The sequence below is a fragment of the Eurytemora carolleeae genome, unplaced genomic scaffold (assembly GCF_000591075.1).
Source record: "Eurytemora carolleeae unplaced genomic scaffold, Eaff_2.0 scaffold303, whole genome shotgun sequence".
Taxonomy (NCBI): domain Eukaryota; kingdom Metazoa; phylum Arthropoda; class Copepoda; order Calanoida; family Temoridae; genus Eurytemora; species Eurytemora carolleeae.
The window spans coordinates 91,963-116,430 of record NW_019396305.1 but is presented as its reverse complement, the minus strand read 5'-3'; the positions used below and the strand labels follow the sequence as shown (position 1 = coordinate 116,430).

Genomic DNA, 24,468 nt, shown 5'->3' with positions numbered 1-24,468 from the left:
TTTCAAAGGTTTACGACGTTGGAATCCAAAGATATTGGGATTAGAAAATCAGAGTTTGTTGCAAATAGTCAATTCCTTTCCTGAATCTGCTGAATCTCTGATCTCGGAGGAGATATCGAGTTCAATCATTTCCTTCTCCAACCCCATTTCAATGATTTGAAAGGATCCCTCACCAGCAGCCATCATCTACAATATAAATGTATCGATTCTTTGCCCAAAAACTCAAATTTTAAAATCCTAATATCTGTGCAACCTGTGTAAACCTTTAATATTTCAAACTTAGATTATTTGATCTAACAGAGTTCGAATCTAAAGATCATATAATATGATTGGTTCCACTTAAATTTGTATTAAATTTTTCTAGATTTAAGCCGATGCTCAATTGAAACCGGTTTTTGGCAGATTTAAGTCGCGGCTTAAATCATTAAATTCTAACACTGAATTCATAATTTTAAATATCTAAGGTCTACAACATTGGGCTTAGAAAATCAAAGTTTGTGGAAAAAACTAAAATGCTTTGGAAATATATATTTTTTAGAACTTTTGGGTTTCAAAGGAATTGAGTCTTTGCCACAAACTCTGATTTTCTTATAACTATATCTTTGGAACCAAATGTTGTAAACTTTAGATATTTCAAACTATTAAATCTGTGAGATCAAATAGTCTGAGTTTGAAATAGCAAAGGTTTACAACATCGGGTTCTAAAGATATTGGGGTTTGAATAGTGGAGTTTGTGGCAAAGACTCAATTCCTTTTTCCAGATAAACTCCGTAACAAAAATGGAACCTTCTTTGAATCTGTTAAAAATTTTAGAAAGAAATTGAGCCTTTGCCACAAAATCTGATTTTCTAATCCCTATATTTTTGCAACTCAATGTCATAGACGACCCTTAGATATTTCAAGGTGTAAACTTCTGTAATATCAACTAATACTCAACTAAGACTCAATTCCTTTGGACATCAATATTTTTAAGAATTAAGGGGTTTCAAATTGTTTCCGGATAAATTCCGAAATTCCGTGACAAAAATGGAACCTTCCCTGAATCTGTTAAAATCTTTTAGAAATTAAGGACTGAATGGAAGTGAGTAATTGCAACATACTGTGATTTTCCTATCCCTATATCATTTCAACAAAATGTCGTAGACCTTAGATATTTCAAGTTGTTAATTCTGTTAGATCAAATAATCTAATTTAAAAAAAAATCAAAAGTTTTTATCACCATGTTGAAAAGACACAATTCCTTTTTTTCAACCAAACTAGAAACCACTCTTTCCTATTAAAAGCCACACAAAAGTCAGCGACATGCTAAAAAAGTGAACGATACAATTTTGATTTAGAATAAGTTTATTCCTTAAACTTGTTCGGCATAGGTTCTGTGTAGCCCCTATGCCGAATGAGATATTCATGTTTTATTTGTTGATGATTTTTATTACAAACCGTGAAAACGAAGATATCTTTCACATTTTTGATCAGATTCAGATATTTTAAATCTATCGTTGGTAATTGGACATGGCCCAATTTAAATTTAGGACCATTCTTTAAAGTTTCAGGAAATGTTCCGTAAATATTTACCGAACCAAAATAGTTCCGGAAAATAGCAGGAAACACTAAAAGTATAAAATTACAATAGATGCATTATACATTTCCTAATATTTGTGCGCAAATTTAAAGAATAGAATTAAATACAAATAAACAGGAAAATGTAAATTTACAGAATTCAGAATTTAAAATTTCCTTTAAAGATTTGCTAAGACGAAAAATGAATTCATAGTTTAAATCTCAAATATATAATTGTAATTTTAGAATACATTTAATTTTGTTTAAAGTTAAAAGCTTTTATTTAATATGCGAAGTTCATAAGTAAGTTGTACACGATCCGTAAGCGGTAAGCTTGCCGCTGGAAACTTGTTGGTAATATTTAAACCATTTAACACCATTAAACCCCTAACTAAATCCTCAGTTTATCCCTTCATTATTGTATTTAATGCAATTTAGGTTTTGATTACAGGGGCTCTCTGTCCGACTGAAATGTGTAGGATCATATCATGGATATCTAACTCATTACTTGATCAGGAAAAGCTTATAAGAGAATTCTTGTGAATCAGACATGTCATACGCTAGAAATGAAAGGGCAATTTAAATTGCGTTTACAGACCTTAATCACCAATCAGTCAAAGATGCACTAAATAAAAGGAAATCAAAAGAGTAACTATCAGTGTAAAACAATTTTCAAACTAAAAAAACAAAAGCCGGGAACTTCTATGAACAAGTAACTTCAAGATTAAAACACTTTTCAAACTAGAAAAACGAAATTATCTTCCACATTTCAGACAGACAGAAAGACCCTTAAATGACAGCCTAAATTGCATTAAATACAATGATGAAGGAATTAATTTAGGATTTTGCCTCAGATCTAGGGGTTTGAATTAGTGTAAATTGGTTTCTCAGCTGAAAGGTTACCAACTGTTGATTTAAGTATTGGAGCCGGTGCTCCTTTACTCTATTACAATTAAAAGTGGCCAGTATAGTCCACTCTTACAAAGTTTTATAAAAGATTCCATTTTTATTTTTTTTTGGTGGGGGGAGGGGGAATTGAAAATATTGATAATTAACTTTATATTCTTATGTTAGTTATAGTTGATAGTTTATATTCTAATATTAGTTATAGTTGATAGTTTATATTCTTATATTAGTTATAGTTGATAGTTTATATTCTTATATTAGTTATAGTTGATAGTTTATATTCTTATATTAGTTATAGTTGATAGTTTATATTCTTATATTAGTTATAGTTGATAGTTTATATTCTTATATTAGTTATAGTTGATAGTTTATATTCTTATATTAGTTATAGTTGATAGTTTATATTCTTATATTAGTTATAGTTGATAGTTTATATTCTTATATTAGTTATAGTTGATAGTTTATATTCTTATATTAGTTATAGTTGATAGTTTATATTCTTATATTAGTTATAGTTGATAGTTTATATTCTTATATTAGTTATAGTTGATAGTTTATATTCTTATATTAGTTATAGTTGATAGTTTATATTCTTATATTAGTTATAGTTGATAGTTTATATTCTTATATTAGTTATAGTTGATAGTTTATATTCTTATATTAGTTATAGTTGATAGTTTATATTCTTATATTAGTTATAGTTGATAGTTTATATTCTTATATTAGTTATAGTTGATAGTTTATATTCTTATATTAGTTATAGTTGATAGTTTATATTCTTATATTAGTTATAGTTGATAGTTTATATTCTTATATTAGTTATANCCCCTCCCCCACCTCCCATTCCTTCCTCCCTTGTACGGAAATTTAAGGATTTGTAGCTAGGGTTCCTAACTGCTGAGCGTACAAAATTTGGTTGTGTTTGTGTATTTAGGTATTTTGGTAATTAGGTATTTAGGTATCGATGCTTACTTATAATACATAACTATAAAGTAAAACTATTTGCTTTGTAGCAGTATTAAATACACTAATTATTTTGAGTCAACATCGTCCTTCTACTCCATAGTTTTCTGGTTCTCACTGTAGGTTATTCAACTCTTTATGTTTAATATAATCAGTAAGCAACAATTTTCGGACCCATTTCATCCGTCAAGAGTCAAAACCTATCTATTTTCTAAGTCAAATATTTGAATTGATGGTATCCAAACCAAACATTGAAAAAGTCATATAATCAAAACTTTAATATAAAGATGAAAGAGCAATGTATTAAAAATAATATTCTTTTCCTTGACTTCAATTTCAAAAAGTTTAATCTGAAAATAATTTCACAAAATATAATTCAATTTACTTAAAATAAAATTATCTTTATTGCACCGAGTTCCATTTTGACCTAATTTTTAGATATTCAGGTTTAGATTATTTTTGTGTGTGCGAAACCCAGTGTATAAGAACAAAATTGCAATCTAAACACATTTAACTATTGCAGTTCCGCACGTCAAGCTAAAACAAAGTGCACGAAAAATTGAAATCTCAAATGTTTTAATTTATAAACCGAATAAATTTTATTTTCTCTTCCTTGTGCGTAAAACTAAAACAAAATGTCACAAAGTCCTACCAGAATTGTCGCATAAATTTGACCTTCTCTATCTGTCTATCAAGTGCTACTGTTATGTAACTAAACCCTGAAATTTAATTATATTTTCTGAAAACTTAAGACTATTTTATGTCTTCAATTAATCAGGTTTAAAGTCAAAACTTTTAAAGCACGAGAAATAAATCAAAATTTGTTTTAGGAAAGAATTGTCCAAACTTTATAAACAAGCACCGGAAAGGTCTAAGGGAAAATTATATTCTAAAATCCGATATTTATATTCCAAAACAACGGTATTTATATAGTTTTACAAAGATAATGGACGTGATTTCTTTCTGAATTAAGAAAAACATATTGTATGACAAAGTTTTTTTCTTTTAATGATAGAGGAATTGATTAATTGATATCAACTCTGGTCTCAGATAGATAAATCAGATTAAAGTAAAATTAGTACTCTGAAAGAATGGTGAACATTTCTGAAACTGGGATTAAATGCATAAGGTCTCCGACCATTTTCGTTAAAGGTTAAAGGAATCGTTAACGACACAGCCATTAACGGTCTGTTTCAGTATAGACGGCGCGCATCGCCAAAAAAATCGTTAAACAATTATATATAATGTTAACATATACATTAACAATAACATTAACCTGTAACATTTATAAGTTAATATCAATTAACATTAACATTTGTATGTTAATACTAACACTAATTAAGTTAATAAATAACATCAAGTCCAAAGTCGATAAAGTAAAAAACAAAGGACAATATACTTCCAATAAAGAAAACTGTAAAGTTATATTCTCGTTCACTTAAAGGGACTGTTAACATAATTTCACTTAAAGGGACTCTAAACATGACCCTCCATGTACTCGATGGCAATGCCCGATTTACAACGGTATCATACAAACCTTAATCTGATTAAAACTATGAAAAATACTGTCGTTTTTCTGATTTCTACATTGCTTCTTATACGCAAAATATGAGTAGTTTATAAAGAAACGAAAACATTCATACTTGATCGGACAAAGCTTTAAAGGTACTGTTGTGAATCGGACTTTGCCATCTTTCCATGTAGGGTCACTTGAAATTACATTTACAGTCCCTTTAATTTGAAAAAATATACTTTTATGTACTTTTAGATAAAAACAAGAAATCCTTCATAATACATTTCATATGTAATAATTAATTCTTAGTTTTTGAATTTTTTCTTAAAAACAAGTCAGCCGCAAAATATGTTTTCCTGGATTAAAAAATAATAATGAAAAATATTAATAACGTTTTTCTTTGATATAGTCAGAGCTGGGAACTTTTGAATGGTGGATGTCGGGATAAATGCTTGATCCACTCTTTTTTTTAATCTCCACATTTAATAAGGCGTGTTCTCCTCTTGTTATTAATCTCCCGATTAATTAACCGATCGGGATTTAGGATATCCCATTCTATAGTTTTCAATATAAGAAATATCACTTTACCACCAGAACTTGTAGAAAGAACGCATGTAAAAGGTTAAAACTACTGAATGGTTAAATAGTTGACCGAAAATCATGGGGGGGGGGGGGGATAGTATTCATATGTAAGATAAAAATCATCGTTTAAAAAAATTTAAAGATAAGCCGATAAAAAGGTCTCAAAATAAATAATTTCAGATGGAACACATTAGAAGGTAATAAATTCGTTTTGTGTCCAGTCGTTCTACAATATTATTTCATGATGCTGCAGAACAAAATCTGCAAAAATATTAAAAACTAATCTAATTATTTTTTTTAGATTTCCATTCTTTTTCTTTTAATTACATTTCTTTACAAGTGTTTTATAATTTTTTAAAATAAAATGGTTCGAGGCGCAGTTAATAATTTCAAATGTTCATCTTTTTTCTCCTTTCTCCGTCTGTATGTCCGCAGGTTCTCTTTTCTCCGTCTGTATGTCCGCAGGTTCTCTTTTCTCCGTCTGTATGTCCGCAGGTTCTCTTTTTCTCCGTCTGTATGTCCGCAGGTTCTCTTTTCTCCGTCTGTATGTCCGCAGGTTCTCTTTTTCTCCGTCTGTATGTCCGCAGTTTCTCTTTTTCTCCGTCTGTATGTCCGCAGTTTCTCTTTTTCTTCCCTTTTCCCGTCCATATATGGCGCTGCTTTTGAGAGAATGTTTACGAGTAGCTGTCTTTCCGCCATTATAAGACAGTGCACGATCACTCTTTCATTGTAAAGATGTCCACATCTCTGTTTTTAGTTTGTTTTACTTAATTGTAATTGCATTTTCTAAGTCACCACTTCTAGAAATTAAAGTCAGTTTTTATTTGCTGCGAGGGAGCAATAGATTCCCTGCTTTGTGCCGCACATTTTTGCTTTCCTATAAAAGGAGGGTTGCCATTCCATTAAAGGATAATCAAGTGACCCGGTCAGAGGTAATTTTGTTGTAGGATCCAACAGAGAAATGTCCTCAAGTCTCTTTTTACTGGTTGTGAGAAGGTTAGATGGTAGGTAGAGGAGAGTGGAGATAAGGATAAGGGCTTGTAGGAGTGGAGTAGTAGGAATGTTTTATTAAAAAACACTCCATTTGTCTACATTTTATACTGTTTCCCAGTCCAGTGGAATTCCTCAGGTAGTACCGCATTTAGTGTGCACCACTGCATGCAGAATGTGGAGTTGTCCCTTTTTGTCAGCTGTGGAGTGGAGCAGGGCCCTTTCAGAATGGGCTCCGATTGCTGAGTGGAGTGGATATAAAACCGGATTAGTTTTAGATATTTTAGCTCTTTGTTTTTCCAATTTCTTGACTTAGTACCCAGGCCGTGGGTACTGTAGTTAAAAGAGGAGGCTAACCTAATTGAATTTAAAGCATTGGGTAATCGGTTGCAAAAACATAAAACATGGAAAAGTATAAAAAATAAAATACGATATTTTATACATTTATACATTTGAAAATACACACAACCTACTTTAATCAAGTGTTTAAAATATGTTCATCACGTGATCATACTTCTAGAGACAGTATTTATGTGTTTGGGCAAGAGAAGAAAAACCATGCAGAGGCAAATTTCCGTTTTTTTAGAATTTTTAGCTCAACTTAAAATTTAGATTTTGTCAAACTGCCGAAATGTTTAGGAAAAATAAAGATTGTAAAACAACACGACTGTTCTTTGGTTCCAGGGGTGTTCCAGGGATTCCAGTCCAGGTTTAGCTAAATAACTTAACTTTTGCTATACAAATTTATTCACTCCACTCAACCTATATGGAGCATAAAGTCTTGTAGCACCGGCTTGTCCTGTTCATAGGGCTAGGTACAGTACAAACAGGGACCGGAAAGGTTGACCCGGCTCAGAAATCCAAATTTACTACGGCTGCCCCTGATATTCAATCCAAAAAAAGAGATGGACAATTGTAAATTTATATTTTGACGATTGATATTAAGAAAAAAATGTATGTGTTGATTTTTGAAATGGCCAAGATTTAAAAGAGATAAAAAAATTCAATTTCAATTTTTTTCTGTGGCAACCTTTTAAATTGGCTAACTTTTCCTTTTGCACGAAACTTTGATTGAAATCAAATAAGAATATAACACGAACTTGTAATTCTATCTGAGAATATATTTTCTAAAAATATTGGATATATGGTTTATCAAATACAACTTTTTGATTAAAAAACATTTTTACAAAAATCACAGTTAGTACAAAATTGCTAACTTTTCCTCTTTACTGCAAATCAGACAGATGGAAAAGTAATCTTTTGCGACATGACAACTACGGCGTTGTGACCTCGTAGCTCCTCTTGTTTGAATTTTATGCACGAGTATGAGAGAAGCATACTTATTCAGTCGAGGCAAGAAGAGTGTACCGATTCCGTACTGCACGTTCTCACAGACAGTTTTAAAAGTGTCTACGCAGTCTTTATTTATATTATCAAACACGTTCATAATAAGACCAAAACAAAAATAAAGCACTACGCGGTTCTATTTTTTATTAGTAGTTTGAAAACAGTTCACGAATGAGTGTGGTAAATCCCAGTTCTATACTCCCTCCTTCCTTCATCCCTCCTCCTTCCTCCATTCCTCCTCCTTCCTCCATTCCTCCTCCTTCCTCAATCTCACCCTCTTCTTACATCTCACCCCCTTCTTACATCCCAACCCCTACTCCATTCACCTCTACTTCTCCCTTTCTTGCCCCATCCTATATGCATCCTTCTGTATGTCCTTCTCCTCTCTTTGTGCTTACACCGCCCCACCTAATCCCTGCCCGTTTTTCCTTCCCTTTTCTTCCTTCCCTTTTCTTCTTCTACCTATCCTCCTCCTACCTCTTCCTTTCCCTGTCACTCTAATTTTCTATTTTCCAATTTCCTTCACCCTCCTATATCTTCCCATTTCCGTTCCTCTACCCTTCCCCCTCTTTCCTCAACCTGTCCCTGCTCCTCCACTCCTTCCTGTATGTTTAAGAAATTCAAAACGTTTTGTGCTTCTCAATAGCTCTTTAAAAAGATGTTTAATGGTTTAAAACATATAAGATCTCAATCTTAAGTAAAATTTACTGTGATTATATTTCATTCATTTTGAGAATTTAGATTGAATCAAACTGAAATATTGAACGAACTTGTAATTCTATAACCTGAGAATGAATCATACAAATATTTGATAGAAGCTTAAGTGCCCGGCGTTGCCCGTTGAATTTTGTAAAAAATTCCATTTTTAATTTTTAATTTTTTTAGCCTATTTTTCCCCAAGAGTTCCTTTGGGTTACCGTTTAACTAGCTCTAGCTAACACATATTCATATATATATGTGAACAGTTTTATTATATAGATATACTTTAACAAACACAACTTTGGGTTACCGTTTAGCTAGCTCTAGCTAACACATATTCATGTATATATGTGAACAGTTTTATTATATAGATATACTTTAACAAACACAACTTTGGGTTACCGTTTAGCTAGCTCTAGCTAACACATATTCATATATATATGTGAACAGTTTTATTTTATAGATATGTTTTATCAAACACAAAATTTTTTATCGACAGCATTTTTTAGAATTTTAAAAAAATCTTCTTTTTACCTTTTTGTCTTGAAATAACGAGTTTGTATTATCTCTAAATTTGGTCTGGTTTGGTTTTGCTGGTCTCAGAATCTTCTAAACGTTTTTTCTGAAATGAATGAAATACATTATTCAGGGTTCCATGAAACTAGTTTTCAAGTTTTCCCTCAACTCAGCTTTTCAAAAGTTGAATATAAAAAGATCAAAATTAATCTGAGAACTTTAATTTTGAAACCAGGATAGAAATATAAAGATATTTATGGTGAAGTTAACAAATTTAGAAGATAAAGGAATTGAGTCTTTGCCATAAACTCAAATACAATCCCAATATCTTTAGACAACCATACGGTGTAAACCTTCGATAGTTTGATCTAACAGATTTCATAGTCTACCATATTGGGAATTGGGATGCAAAGATATAGAGATTAGAAAATCAGAGTTTGTGGCAAAGACTAAACTTATTTATTTTAATAATGTATAAAGAAATCCTCAATATGACAAAAAAAAATTTCAATGGATTCCCAGTATGTCTTGTGATTTATTGTAGTAAACATTTTACTTTCTATGATTAAAAGTGTTTTGATCCTTATTTTCTAATTAGGTTTGAGCTCTCAACAAAAGTTTAAAATAAGTTTGCCAAGATGTTTGAAAAGTTTCAAATCAGAACTCCAAACATCATCTTTTTCTGCAACACTATCCTGGAATTCTCTTTAGTTTGGAATCATAAAAACAAAACCAGGAAAAATAAATGTGATTTTGATTTTACTCATCTGATCCATATATCTTTGCAACCGTTTTATTCTATATTTTTTATATTAAGAACGTTAAATTTTACTAGCTCAAATTATCAAACTTTCACTCAACAGGTTCCAAAAATAAAATTAGAGTTTGTGGCGTGTAATCAGTTCCTTTGAATCCGGCTGAACTGATCAAACTCAGAACTCACACGACCATAGTGAAGATTGATGACCAGCCAGTTCAAAAGTCTTAACGGAATTGAGTCTTTGCTACAAGCTCTGATTTTAAAATCCATTTTTGAACTATGAATTCTGATGAATCAAATAATCTAAATTTACATCATCTGAGTCTAAAACTAAAGAATGCGCGAATTTTAAGTAAGAGGTTAAAAGTTCTGTAAAATAATGAGTAGCTACTTAAATATTAAACTTTTTCAATTTTAAATTTGAATTTCCCGGGAAAATCTAAACCGATCAGAGAAAAGAATTATTACGTAACTATTGGTAATCAGCTGTTTTTTAAATTTTAAATTATTTACGTCACGGAAAACAAAACATATTTCCAGTTACAATCATATTTTGGGTTTACGTGCAAACTTTAATTAATCTAGAACGTGAAATTTATTAAATCAAGGTTTTTACTTTTAAATATATCATAATTAATTGAATGCCGCTTACCGCTGCATGAATGATGATAGGCAAATAGGGATTGCGGGATTTCAAGATTTTAACCCTGTGTTTAAATTTTAACTCGTCGATTTCGGCGAGCTAAATATTTAACCACAGGGTTAAATATTTAACTTCATGGTTAAAGTTCAGGTTTAAATTTAGTCAGAAGTGGCATTTAACCATGAACTTAAAATTTAAGTCAAAACTTTTCGTTCTTTAGTTTTAGACTCAGGCCTCAATGTTGTAGAGATTAGACATTTTGAGTTTGTGACAAAGACTCGATTATTTCCGTAAATTTACGAAAAAAATAGAAATAACTGCAATATTTTGTTTTGTGATTGTATTTGGCTAAAAATTAATAGTAAAAAAGTGTTGCGAAGCGCCCCGGAAGCCTAGTTTGTTTTAATTATAAAGTGACTAGTTTTTATATTTGCCAGGTTGTCGACAAGAGGATTAAAAGTCTCAAGTTTGTCCTTCAGAAATCCTGCACTCGGTGAAGAATTGAAAATAAAAACAATCGAAAAAGAAAATGTTATTAAAAATTTGATATAATGCATCAGACACTTTTAACTATTGACATTGATACAACAAACTTTGACAACAAATTGTGACCTATACTCCAGCAAGAATTTAAAATTCCAATATTGTTTCAAATAAATAATTTTTTCTATTATATTCCAATTAATGCAGTTTTTCAGGTTTAAATATCCTAATTGCAAGAGTGCATTTAAAGACTTAAAATTTTATAAGCTTCTTTCTTTAGGTTTCTTTTCTTAAATGAAAAGTTTTAATTTTAATGAAATTTTTAAAAAATAACTCAAGTGACTGAAATCAATTCAAACTTTTTGTGAATTTATATCAAATAATATATAAAAAATTTGACAACAATTGAAAGTTACATCTAAATATTTGCAAAACAAAATTGTGTTCTCTCTTCTATACTCCTCTTCAAGCAACAATCTTTAAATGTTGCTTTTCAAGAGGCATTTTTTGCATCGTAATTGTTAACCTAAATTTTCAGATTTTTGTGTAAACATTTATTACATTGAGATAACATTTGACCATACATAAACATTTCATGGGGTCGTGTTAGTTGCCACTGATCGATTCAACCATTATGAAGTTTATTGGATGCAACTATACAACTATACAATTTGTTGGTAACTTGGTACGGTATGCTCAATATTCAACCAAATTATAGACTAAGCATCAATATTGCAATGTGCTTTAACAAAAAAGAAAAAAATGGGTATTTTTAGCAATATGGCGTGGAGGGGGAAATGTTTCCTCATAAAAGAGGCTGAGAACCAATAGATATTAATAGTTTAAACTAAATAAAAATTCATTATCATAATCTTTAAACCTAATAGAGATAAAAATTCTAAAAACCGATGGAGAAAACCTAAGAATTAAGTCTTTGTAAAAACTCAAATGTGCTAATTCTTATATCTTCGTAACCTGAGGTTGTAAAACCTTTGATTTTTCAAATTGTTGATAAATTGATCTAAGATATTCATAGTTTAAATATTTAAGGTCAGAGGTATAAGGATTAAATAATCTTAAATTGTGGCAAAGACTCAATTCCTTTGAGATAAATATTAAAAAACCAGAGAATGGATAGTATCTTTAAACCAACAGAGATTAGTATTAAAAAACCAAAGAATGGATAATATCTTTAAATCAACAGAGATTAGTATTAAAAACCATAGAATGATTAATAGCTTTAATCCAACTGAGATTAATATTAAAAACCATAGAATGATTAATAGCTTTAATCCAACTGAGATTAATATTAAAATATCAAAGAATGATCAATATCTTTAAACCAATTGAGATTAATATTAAAAACCATAGAATGATTAATAGCTTAAATACAACTGAGATTAATATAAAAAACAAAGAATGGTCCATAACTTTAATCCAACTGAGATTAATATTAAAATATCAAAGAATGGTTCATAACTTTAATCCAACTGAGATTAATATTAAAAAATCAAAGAATGGTTAATATCTTTAAACCAAATAGGATTTAATTCTAAACACAACAGAAAGAATTGGAGATCAGTAGCTTTAAAGATTATGATTTAAACCAAATGGAGATTAATACTTTATAAAAAAGGAAGGGAACTATTCTAATTTTGATACCAACGAAGGTTGAGAATTCACAAACCCAATGAAGATTAATATTAAAAAAACAACCCGATGAAAAATAATACCAAACAAAGAAGTATAATATTATAAAAAATCTAATATTATATTATAATAAATCTAAATTACAAATGCCCATTGAAATTAATGTTTTAAAAAAATTTAAAGAGAAATAGCTGAAGTACAATCGTTGCACTTGAAACTCATTTCAAGTGCCGGGCTGACTTTTATCCTGCAGGAGAAAACTGTACAATACACATACGACAATATGAGGCAAAATTTGTCAAATAAACATAACCCTTCTAAAGAAATTTATGTGGTTGGAGAGGATCGAGTTAAATACTTCTAAATAGAAACTTTGCTTGTCTGTTTGTAAATGCAATAAACGTCATAAGAGCTGAACCGATAGCGCCCAAATTGTGTGTGGGACGTTACATGACCCCAAGGAAGGTTTATGATCAAAATTTAAAAATTAGCCTCCAACAAAGTTCGATTTTCATAAATTTTGAAGATTCACGACATTTTTTATAAAATCCGCAAACTTTTTGTTTTATTTTTTTTTTACAATGTAAAGAGAGTGAAAATGTTCAATTGAAATAGAAGATAGGAGCGAAGCGCCCTGAAAGCAGTTATAGACGTTTTACTTAAATAAGTTTATTATCAATAAAATTAATTCATTAATATTCACTACTTTCTAAATGAGAAAAATTACAGAATAGAAATGATTTGTCAGTGTAATTAGGTAATCTGCTCGTCGTGTAATCCTAGAGAGAAGGGGGAGAAGGGATCGATGTAATTCATTAAATTTACTGCCTCCCATTTTCATGGATTTCTACTGTTTCCGGTTAAATCATTTTATGTTTACTTTACTAGACTTGAAGTACTTTATACAACATTTCTAATCTAATTTCTAAAAGGAGAAAATCTGAGGACAAATAAAAAACATAAATATATTATTATATTATTAATTTAATGAAAAAGTGAATATTTTCCCCATCGATTCAATTTTAGGTTTTTACTTTAAAAGATTTATCCGCCTGAAAATATATCTTGTTCTGGGTAATAAATCATGAGAAGCTTGAGAGTGTAGAGCTGGTTTTTTTTTCATTATTTTATTTTAAAACTTTAAAACTATTCATTATGTACATGTATTCATTTTTAACTGGAAAAATACATGCGAGACCGAAAATTTAGAAAGCACATGAAAGAACAAAACTTTAGTTGTCTGCCTTGTGTCGATCATTTTAACTGTAGAATTTAATTAAGGAAGGCTGAAAAATTAAAATAAAGGTATCTTGCAAAAAAATCTATTTACAAAATTTTTCAAAGATTTTCTAAAAATTAATTTCGGATACCGCCCGGGACCGGATTAAATAAAAAGAAAAGAGTACAGTGGTAGGCGATTATTACAATACAATAAAGACGACTTTTTAATTTAAGTTTTGTTAACAAGCTTTTTCGAATTACAAGTTTATAAGTAACAAGTATGTGTTTCGCGGATCTGAAGGACGGATTCAGAATAAAAAGATTTATTTGATAAGGAGAGATAGAAACATCATATGCAAAGGATATTGGAAAACTAAAGGAACTAATTAATGTACGGCCTAACAATTGTCAGTAATATGAAAAGAAACATAAATGGTGACAGAATGTGCTCAGAGTATAAAGTTAATATAATACTCGGTTTCTGGTTAGGTTTGAAACCAAAGCTGGAATCGAACAGTGTGGAAGAAAACGTCTCCGACTAGTTGGCCGACCGTTCTGGTGCTTACTCTTCTATCCACCATAACGGGTAGTTTGGTTCAAACTAAACAGAGTTATACATTATAAACAGTGTGTGGAAGAAAACGTCTCCGACTAGTTGGCCGACCGTTCTGGTGCTTACTCTTCTATCCACCATAACGGGTAGTTTGGTTCAAACTAAACAGGATTATACATTATAAACGTAGAATGTAACCTCTAAATGAACTTAACCAGTGTAAACCAAACCAAAACACAGTGTAAAATCTATAGGACCTCTTGGTAAGCAATCTCCTCCACCCCATAGAAAGATGAATCAGATAAAGTAAACCACAGTAGAGGTCTGTTACGCGAGCCATGCTGCGTGTGTAAAGTCTATGTGGTGCCCCTATGAATTCCTGAGTTCTCCCTGCGGATCTGTACAGAACGTATTGTAAAAAACTAGTTTTAGAAGCTGTTTACAGACCAACTACGCATGCGCAAGTTTCTCGCGTGGAAGCGGACAGTTTATACCGTAGTTTATATTTGTTTGTCTTGCAAGTTCATCTATTTATTTTTGTGTCAAGAATTCTAGGATCACTGCGGTAATTATTCTTTATATATTATGAATATCATTTATTTATGTTCGGTTTGATATCTTGTAGATGTAATGTAGTGGTTCCATTCCACAGTTTTTTAATGCCCGAGTTGATTTATTTGCTGTATTGTATGATTTTATCACTCGATGCTTTTTCTGTGGGCTTATTAAAAATTATTTAGATTGAAGTCTCAGAGAAATAAACGTTCGGAACCTTATTATTATCCTTTGTCATGAAGAGCGTTCAGAAGAGCGAGTCTTACAATCCAATCCTGAGAAATACCGCACGGTACTTATATAGATTTCATTAGTCTTTAGGAAAATCGCTAAGTAGTGAAACAAGGACCTAAACACTTAATGGAAAGATAAATACTAACTCGAATTGTTCAGGTTGCAGTACAGATTAAGGTATACACATAAACCGGTTAAGAGAGACAAGTAATCAGCAACATCTCAGGGTCGAAACAGTATGTTTATGTGCTTGTCCATGCTGTTATAGCTTAATTTAAATCAAAATTAAAATGGAATGAAAGTCGTCTTTATTGTATTGATATAATCGCCTACCATTGTAGCTAACCCGTCAATATGAAGTTTAACCATCTCTATTGTGCGCTGGTTCAAGCTGATTAAACCACATACCTCCCTTTTCAAATATATATATAAATAATATATGTAAAATATGCAAAATGGATATCGGATTCTGTGACTGGGAGATGTGTAAATAAATAAATATCTTCCACAACCTGTGAAAAGAGGTATCGGTTCGGATAAACTAGACAGAATGCAAAGGTCAAAGAAATTGATTTTTTGCCTCAAACATAAATTTTCAAATCCTTACATCTGTGCAACTTGATGATGTAAACTTTCATCTTTCAAACTTAGCTTATCTTATCTATAAGAATTCATACTTGAACTATTTAATTACAATATTGGGTTGCAAAGATTAGAAAGGGATTAGAAAACCAGAGTTTGTGGCAAAAACTAAGTTCCTTTATACACCATTACTTGGCTGAATTTGGGACCCCGTAACTGTTCTAGTTTTGATTTTACGCACTAGTATGAGACAAGGAAATATATCTGGCTTCACATTAAAAATAAAAACATTGTAGTTCCTCTTAAAAGCTCTTTAATTAGGAGAGTTATGATTGAAAACTTATAAGATTTCAATCATTCCTGTACTTTACTTTAGTTTGGCGTGTATTTAATAGATATTTTTTTTTTAATATTATCTCACACTTCTTCTTTAACTAACCCCTCTTCCTCTTCTGTTTTATTCATTCTTTAATTTGAACTTTATTATTCCAAATTAAATTCTTTTTAAAAACGTTTTCTCTCTTCTCAATAACTCAATTCATTTATATTTTATTATTTTCCTTCTTTTTTTATGCTATAATTCCCACCCCCCTTTTCTTCAATCATCTTTTTTCTTTCTTCTTTTCAAATTTTAATCTTGATTAATTTTCAAAATCTACAGTATGAATCTTTTAAAAGATTTTTTCCTTTACTTTTTTTGAAAAAATCCAGTTTTCTGCATGAACAAAGAAAAAATCTGAGAAATATTAAACACAAATAAGGGTTGGAGGCTTTAGAACTATAAGCTCTTTGCAAACATTAATTTCAGAAGAGAAAAGGGGGACAAAAAGATAAAGAAATTAAATTTCAGAAAATGTAAAGAGACTCAGAGATCATCTATTCAAAGTGTACTAATTAGGAATTCCCGCGGAATGAAAAATCGTCGCGTCCAAATTCATGCAACAATTTATTGCAGCAATTTATGTAAAAGGTTTTTTTTTCGCGCAATTTTTATGCAGAATTTCCTTGCTAACTTTTTGATAACAGAGCCATTTTAAATCCACAATGTCGTTTTTAAACAACATAATTTGTTAGTTTGTATTTTGTACCACAATATGTTTGAAAATAGAATGCTTGAACAATTATCTTCCTCACATTTTTTTCATTTACATTATCTAAGAAATATTATTTTCTTCATAAACATTTTTGGTAAACACTCAACTATTTTGTTTTTCTTCAATGCAACGTACTTTTATGTTTACTGAATGAAGGTTCAGTGGAATAATGTTGATTCATAAAACTTAATGGATTTTCTTTGAGTTAAAATACTCGAATATCTATCAGGGACCAATCGGAAAAGATGGGAATAAGGGCGAATTTTAAAATGTGGGTCTAAAACTCTATTTTTGAAAAGCCCTTGAAAAATGGATATAGAAACATGTGTTTAAAACAAATTTTTTTTAAAAATTTTTCTGACCCTTTTTTTGGAGTTTTTTTCAACCCTCCTTGGCACCCAAACTATTAAAATCTCATTTTTTTTCAATGATTGGCATTGGCAAATTAGGTCATGCACATGCATTTCAACCCTATACCTATTCTCTGAGGCCTTTTCCTAAGGGGGGGGGGCGGCCCCCAGGCTATACATAGATTCAGACCCCCCAGCCTTTATAGGGTTAAAAAAATACATCTATATCTATACTTGTTGCCTATTTTTGTATCCAAAAAAATATCTTTGTTTTTAATTATTCAATCTCCATTTCTTCCATTTTTTAATGCATAAGGTTTTCAGGGCTTTTAAGGCGTCCTTCAGTTTTTAAGGTAACATTTTTATAAACCCTCAAACCCCTTTTATTTTCATGAACATTCCCTGTAGCCCAAACTTAATTGTAAAGGTAAATTATTGATTGGAAGCTAGATATGTATAGATTAGTCATTAAATATTAATCTTACAGTAATCCAACGGCTGAAAGCTTTCACGCAGAAATCGATGTAAATTTGGCCAGGTGTTTTATTAAGAATAAAGCCAATAACAAGTTCTTCTAGTTCTAAAATGTAAACGGAAACTAAAAGGCCAAGTTAAAGCTTCAAAGTTAACGCAATCTTGAAAATTGATGCAATATTTCGTAGGAGTCTGGATCTATGTGATCTCTCTGGAGGACTCGACTGAGATGTTATATTGATCCCCATTCCCCAGGAGGAAAACAATGCACTAAATAAAAACTTTAAATACACAAAATGAAAATTTGGATTTTCGATTCATTGTCATGCACTGGAGACTGGAGAGACACCTTTTTATTAAATCAAGAGTTGATCTGGAAGCTTAAATTATTAACGATGATAATTGGTTTTCGTTCTTTTCTCTCGAAAAATTTGAAGAAATATGAGAATATGAGATAAAAAACTATTACCCACAGATTCTTAATTTCAAATTATGCTACATCACGCCTTTTAAAATTGCTGTTATGGTGACAATATGTTTACACAACATGTGAAAAAGATTTTGCAGACAAATTTTATATTTTTAAAATCTATTTATTAATAAAATCTCTAGAACATCAGTTTAAGATTTTGCAAACAAATTTTATATTTTTAAAATCTATTTATTAATAAAATCTCTAGAACATCAGTTTAAGATTTTGCAAACAAATTTTAATCTATTTGTTAGTAAAATCTCTAGAGCATCAGTTTAAGATTTTGCAGACAAATTTTATATTTTTAAAATCTATTTGTTAGTAAAATCTCTAGAACATCAGTTTAAGAAAAGAAACAGTTTAGTTGGAAAACTTTTTCTATTAAAAGTTTGCCTCTTGATTCTAAATTCATTATTATAAATTAATGACGTAGGATAAAATACACTTTCTAGTTGGGGAGTAGTCGGAGTAATATTAATATTTTATCTTAAGACATTCTTGATTTTTTATGAAAAAACTTTTGTAATTTGTTCTTAAAAAAGCAAAGCTTTTTAAAAATGGTAAAAATTAAAATTTATTTTTTAATAATCTGATCTCGGACCAAAACAAATCATAAATTAGAGAATCCTGTTGTTAACATTTGGTGGTAGCGTACGCTTGATTAAATACAGAATAGAATTTAATTTAGGAATCTTAATTAAGCTCTAAATCAGTTTAAACCAGTTTTATCCTTAAATGTACTGTAAGCGTAATTTCAATTAACCCTCGATGAAAAGATGGCATTGCTCGATTTACAACGGTACCCTTAAAACCTTTGTTAGATATGAGCACAGAGATATGTGTGTATATTTATCGGACCCCGCTTGTGAATCCAAGTGTGTAGGCTTACAATCCCTTTGAAAGAGGATAATTTTGCCATCATAGTTTTTTTTTGAAGCATGTTTCTCAGGAATAAAAAATATTCTAGAACAGTTATATATAAACATGTCTGTAAAAACATACCCCGCGTACTGCATGTACAATAAACGTATACATAGATTAAACTGTACTGAGACACTGTTGATAGGGTTTAAGGTAAGTTCCCAAAGGCCTTTTCCCAAGGGCAAATTCCCAAGTAGAGTACAATCACAGGAGTGCACTGTCAGATACTATCTATCTATTATACACTGTTTTAGAAGTTATTATGTAAATAGTTTTTAGGGTTTTGAAGCCAACAGTAGAAAAAAATATTACATTATTTTTACAGAAATGTGAATTTTTATGAACAAAGTTATGGTTATGGAAATTATGTGCATGTATTTAACTACTATGGATGCATGTACACAAGTGGGTTACTTTTAATTCAGTTCTATGTACCAAGTATCAGCAGAACCAATTTAAACTTTGATTAGTTTTCATCAAAGCTGAAATCTAGTTATGACCAGATACTGGATACGGGATACACAATTTGAGCTGGGTACTTTTGTATTGTGGATATCGAGATCAATGCTAGATATCTTTTTCTTGTTAATCTGCAGATTAATTTAATCTTTATTCGATATCTCGTATAATCGTACCCTGTTGGAATGACTATAATGAAGAGATTAAACATTAATCCCCATTGCCCGACTGCATGTGGAACTGTAAACTTCAGGTTCATTTTAAGTACCGAGCCGACTTTTAATCAGCTAGAGAGCAAGCTGTACAGTTCAAAAATAGACTATACTAGGAATAACGGGACGGTATACCAATTAAATGATCCCATTCTAGTGAAATGTTTGGTAATGGTGGATATTGAGATTAAGCAATCGGGATGATTAGTATACAATACAAATACATCACACAATACATCTAATGATTAATATTATATAGATACATGTGTAAATAAGCGTGAACCATCTATTATTATTAATGATTTGGTCTCTCTGTAAATGAAGCTGTTAAAGGAACATTAAATATAAAATATAATGTAAATTTGTACATAAAAGTATTAAAAAGTGAATGAAAGTAATGGAAAGGAAATTATGTTTACAGGAATAAATTGTACGTTGTACACTTTGTAAAGTACATTATATAGCTATTATAGTTTCAAACTTGAATTTGAAAAGATTTTTTAAATTTGAAAATATTTAAATTCATGGCATTTGTATTTTACTTCTGAAAACATCAAGATAAACAAGGAAGAAACTTCTTTCAACAACAATCCCATATCTTTCCTGTCCTTCTCCACCCCCCCTCCCCCCTTTTATTCATATTCATGATCTTTTCATCTCTATTCCTTCTCCGTTCCTCATATTCACTGTCAACTCTGTTTAATGTTAAGTACAGGACCCACTTTATCCAGCTAAAGCACGCTGTACAATACACAAAATCGGTTTATTCATTTCGACGTTTTTTGGATTCAAACGTGCATGTACTGTCTTATTTATTATCCTCTTCACAGTGCACGGGTTGGAACTGCGTCACATTTGATACCAATGACGTCATGCTAAATCTCTAATAAACATCGTTGTCAATTCAGCTTCCGTCAATAATCAGTTACGTCACATTGTTGTTTTGAGTGTTTATAGATATGAAGAGTAGGGCGGATACAGGATTTAAGTGAGGGGGGGGGGGCAAGATTTTTTAGGAACAAAAAAATTCCTAAAAAGGAACAAAAAATCGCGCCGCACGCGAAAATTTTTTTTGACTTAAAAGACTCAAAAACTGTCAAAATTAATGATTTAGGAACAATAAAAAGATTGTTCAGGAATAAGGAACAAAAATAAAGGATTAGGACAGGGATCTAGGAACAATAAAAAGATTGTTCAGGAATTAGGAACAAAAATATATGATTAGGACAAGGATTTAAGGTGGGTCGGACACAGTATTAGGAACAGGAACAATAATAGGAACATTAGCAATTTAAGAACAAAAAGAAATTACTAGATATACTTAAATGCATGAAAATTAGGAACAATATTATAATTTTGATAAATGAGTATTGATTAAGGAACATTACTAGATATGAACAATATTATAACTTAAGTCTAGTTTCTTTGATTTATCAATTTGGGAACATTTTTGCCTCGAAATCTCAGGGGGGGGGGCGAATGTCCCCCCGCCCCCCCTTTATCCGCCCCTGATGAAGACGAGATGTTTTAGTACATTAGAGCGCATCCAGAGTATCTTATCATACAACCTTTCCAATGTTATTTGGCTAGAACTGGTTTAATCCTAATTTAATTATTTCAGATAATCTAGTTTATACAGTTGGAATTTATGTTAGTTTAATTTCAGGAGCAAACATAAACCAAATAATCCTAAAACATGATTGATCAACATTGAACCACATTTATATTTCTGTTTAGGAGACCTTGTAAGTGCAATATTAAGTGACCCTCTATGCAAAGATGACAATACATTGACAGTGCCGTTGAAACCTTCGTCTGATCGTTAAACTAAAACGTTGTCGAACTTTTAAGAAACCATAACTGACAACAATCATACTTGATCAGAAAAAGCTTTCAATGGTACCGTGTGAATCGGTTATTGGCATCCTCGCATGGAGGGTCATTTAAAATCACAGTCTCTTTAATATCAAACTTTTTTTTATAATATTAGACAGCAAGATCTAAAGTTTTATTTTTTTTGTAATAATAATATTTTAAAGTTGGAGTTTGATTTATTATCATATGGAAATAAAGTGGTTTAGATCATTATTTTACAATTAAAAAAAATAATTGTTGACAAGCCTAAATAACATTTATGTTTGTTAGCTGCTCATTTTATCAGTAGATCTACGGGGGGGGGGGGGTAGAAGGGAGTTTTTGTGTTTTTCTAAAAAAGGTAGAAATTAGGTTGAGCTAGACAAATTAAAGTTAGTTTTTAATTATTTAAAACTACTTTACGGGAAGTTAAGGGAATTTTACTTTACCAAGGGTTCCCAAGACCAAGAACAAACCTAGGCACTATTCCCTTGTTAGTGGTTACAACTCAACTACCAGCGATCCTTTTACAAGAGGGGAATTCTCTCTCTCTCTCTCTCTCTCTCTCTCTCTCTCTCTCTCTCTCTCTCTNATTAGATCAAAACAAACCATCGACCCAGTGCAGAACAAAAAGAAAGTCCACAACAATTTTAGGTAATATGATGAAAAATATATTAATGCTTATAATTAACATTTGTTTCCAATGAATATTTCCTAAGTATTTCAATTTTTAGATAATTCCAGCCCCAAAAGAACTAAACTGTCGGATACAACAGATATCACTCATCCAGACCAGACCATCACCAGAATTTGTCATCTTTGTAATTTGAATTTTAAACGTAAGGGAGGCTCAAAGAGGTGCATTTGTGGCCGTTATGTACATGTAAAATGTCATAAAAATAGAATTAATTGCCCATTCAAGAATGAATGACCGTAATAATATGTGGTACACTTATAATTTTTCCATTTATGACTATGAGAATTTAAAAGTATATATCTCTTAAATTATAAACTTATGATTTATTTTCAATTTACGACTATGTGAATTTTAAAATCTTGTACACAAACAGAAACAGGCAATAAACTTTTAGCGAATATAGCCTATGTAGCGTTTTTTTAGTGTAGCGTTTTTTTAGTGTAGCGTTTTTTTAGGGTAGCGTTTTTTTAGGGTAGCGTTTTTATAGATACACCCTCACTCTCACTCTCACTCTCACTCAACTTGTTGTTATTTTGGTTACATAGTAGATATTCAAAACATTCTTGTTCTTCTTTATAGCTCTGCAATTGCATATTCACGCAAAATCGAGAAATCTTTTGCCAAATACTCATTTTAAACTTTTTAAACTTATGCTAGAAAAAACGCGTTGCAGATTTGAAATGTATATGTTTAGGGCTACAGAACAGTATAAATTAGTTGGTGAGATGAAACCAAAGGCCAACACATTGCAACACTTTAAAGTCGAGGCTGTTCAAAAACTTGATGACTCAGTTTTAGATTTATCTTGATCTCTAACCTCTATAATTAGTGACGTCATATTGGGTTTTTATCTATCTATCTTAGAAGATGACATTTTCCGTACATTGGAGCGCTTCGAGAGTAACCAACCTTATAATACAACCTTGGCAATATTCGATAAACTCTTACTCTTGTCTAAATCTTATTATGCTCGTTCTCATGTGAATCGTTTTCGTGGATATACTGTTCTTGTTACTGCTGATTGGTTTCAAGTTACATACAGGTTTCATCAACAAACTATTATGAGACCCTTTATTTAAAGATTGTCATAAACTACTTAAAGGGTTTGTCAACAAACTATTAGGAGACTCATTATTTTAAGATTGGCATAAACTACTTAAAGGGTTTGTCAACAAACTATTAGGAGACTCTTTATTTAAAGATTGTCATAAACTACTTAAAGGGTTGGTCAACAAACTATTAGGAGACCCTTTATTTAAAGATTGTCACAAACTACTTAAAGGGTTGGTCAACAAACTATAGGACACCCTTTATTTAAAGATTGTCATAAACTACTTAAAGGGTTTGTCAACAAACTATTAGGAGACTCTTTTATTTTAAGATTGTCATTAACTACTTAAAGGGGTTTTCAACAAACTATAGGACACCCTTTATTTAAAGATTGTCATAAACTACTTAAAGGGTTTGTCAACAAACTATTATGAGACTCTTTTATTTTAAGATTGTCATTAACTACTTAAAATGTCTGTCAACAAACTATTAGGAGACCATTTACTTAAAGATTGTCATAAACTACTTTAAATATTTTAATATAAAATGTTGCTGCCCTGTGTTAGTTCCTCCAAAATACTACACCATATGTTGCATGACAAACCCTTGCAAGATGTGGTTTATTATGTTAAAGTAAAAAGAATTAATCCGTGCAGATCCTGTCTGTTATCATGTTGAAGAAACTAAAACTTGCCACAATATTTTTTCCTCAAGTATCTTAGTAACCTGATACCAAACTAAGATTTCTGCTATATCAATAAGTCAATATCAAAGATAAGAAAATTGCAGAAGATACGTATACATCGTATTAGACAAGTTGATTTAATGTGTTCAGAGATTGGGCTGAGTTAATTTGAATTGAGTTATTTGAGTTGGGTTGAGTTGAGTTGAGTTAAGCCGAGTTGAGTTGAGATGAGATGAGCAGAGTTGGGATGAGTTGGGTTGAGTTGGGTTGAGTTGAATTGAGTTGATTTGAGGTGCAGGAGGAGTTGAGTTATACCACTTCCTTGAGTTGAGTTGAGTAGAGTTGAGTTGAGATGGGTTGAGTTGAGTTGAGTTGAGTTGAGTTGAGTTGAGTTTAGTTAAGTTGAGTTGAGTTGAGTTGAGTTGAGTTGAGTTGAGTTGAGTTGA

The 24,468-nt window shown here is 31.0% G+C and overlaps 1 protein-coding gene and 1 long non-coding RNA gene across 5 annotated transcripts in view; one reads left to right on the top strand and one right to left on the bottom strand.

The window, feature by feature from the left end:
* Window positions 1-9,181, bottom strand: part of LOC111700587 (uncharacterized) — a 32,751-nt gene extending 23,570 nt beyond the window's left edge. For 3 of the 4 annotated variants that reach the window (XR_002765011.1, XM_023471552.1, XM_023471554.1), the window contains exons 1-2: window positions 9,092-9,181; window positions 81-186 (exon numbers count right to left, since the gene is read on the bottom strand). Coding sequence is in view for 3 of the 4 variants with exons in the window: in XM_023471552.1 (XP_023327320.1) it covers window positions 81-186 (106 nt within the window). In the remaining variant the exon portion in view is untranslated. The remainder of the gene's footprint in view (window positions 1-80; window positions 187-9,091) is intronic. The other variant, XM_023471553.1, reaches the window with a different exon arrangement.
* A 5,726-nt stretch (window positions 9,182-14,907) lies between these two features.
* LOC111700594 (uncharacterized) lies at window positions 14,908-16,036 on the top strand. The gene is made up of 3 exons (XR_002765013.1): window positions 14,908-14,948; window positions 15,124-15,230; window positions 15,332-16,036. It is a non-coding gene; the product is annotated as an uncharacterized LOC111700594 (long non-coding RNA).
* Window positions 16,037-24,468: the final 8,432 nt, after the last annotated feature.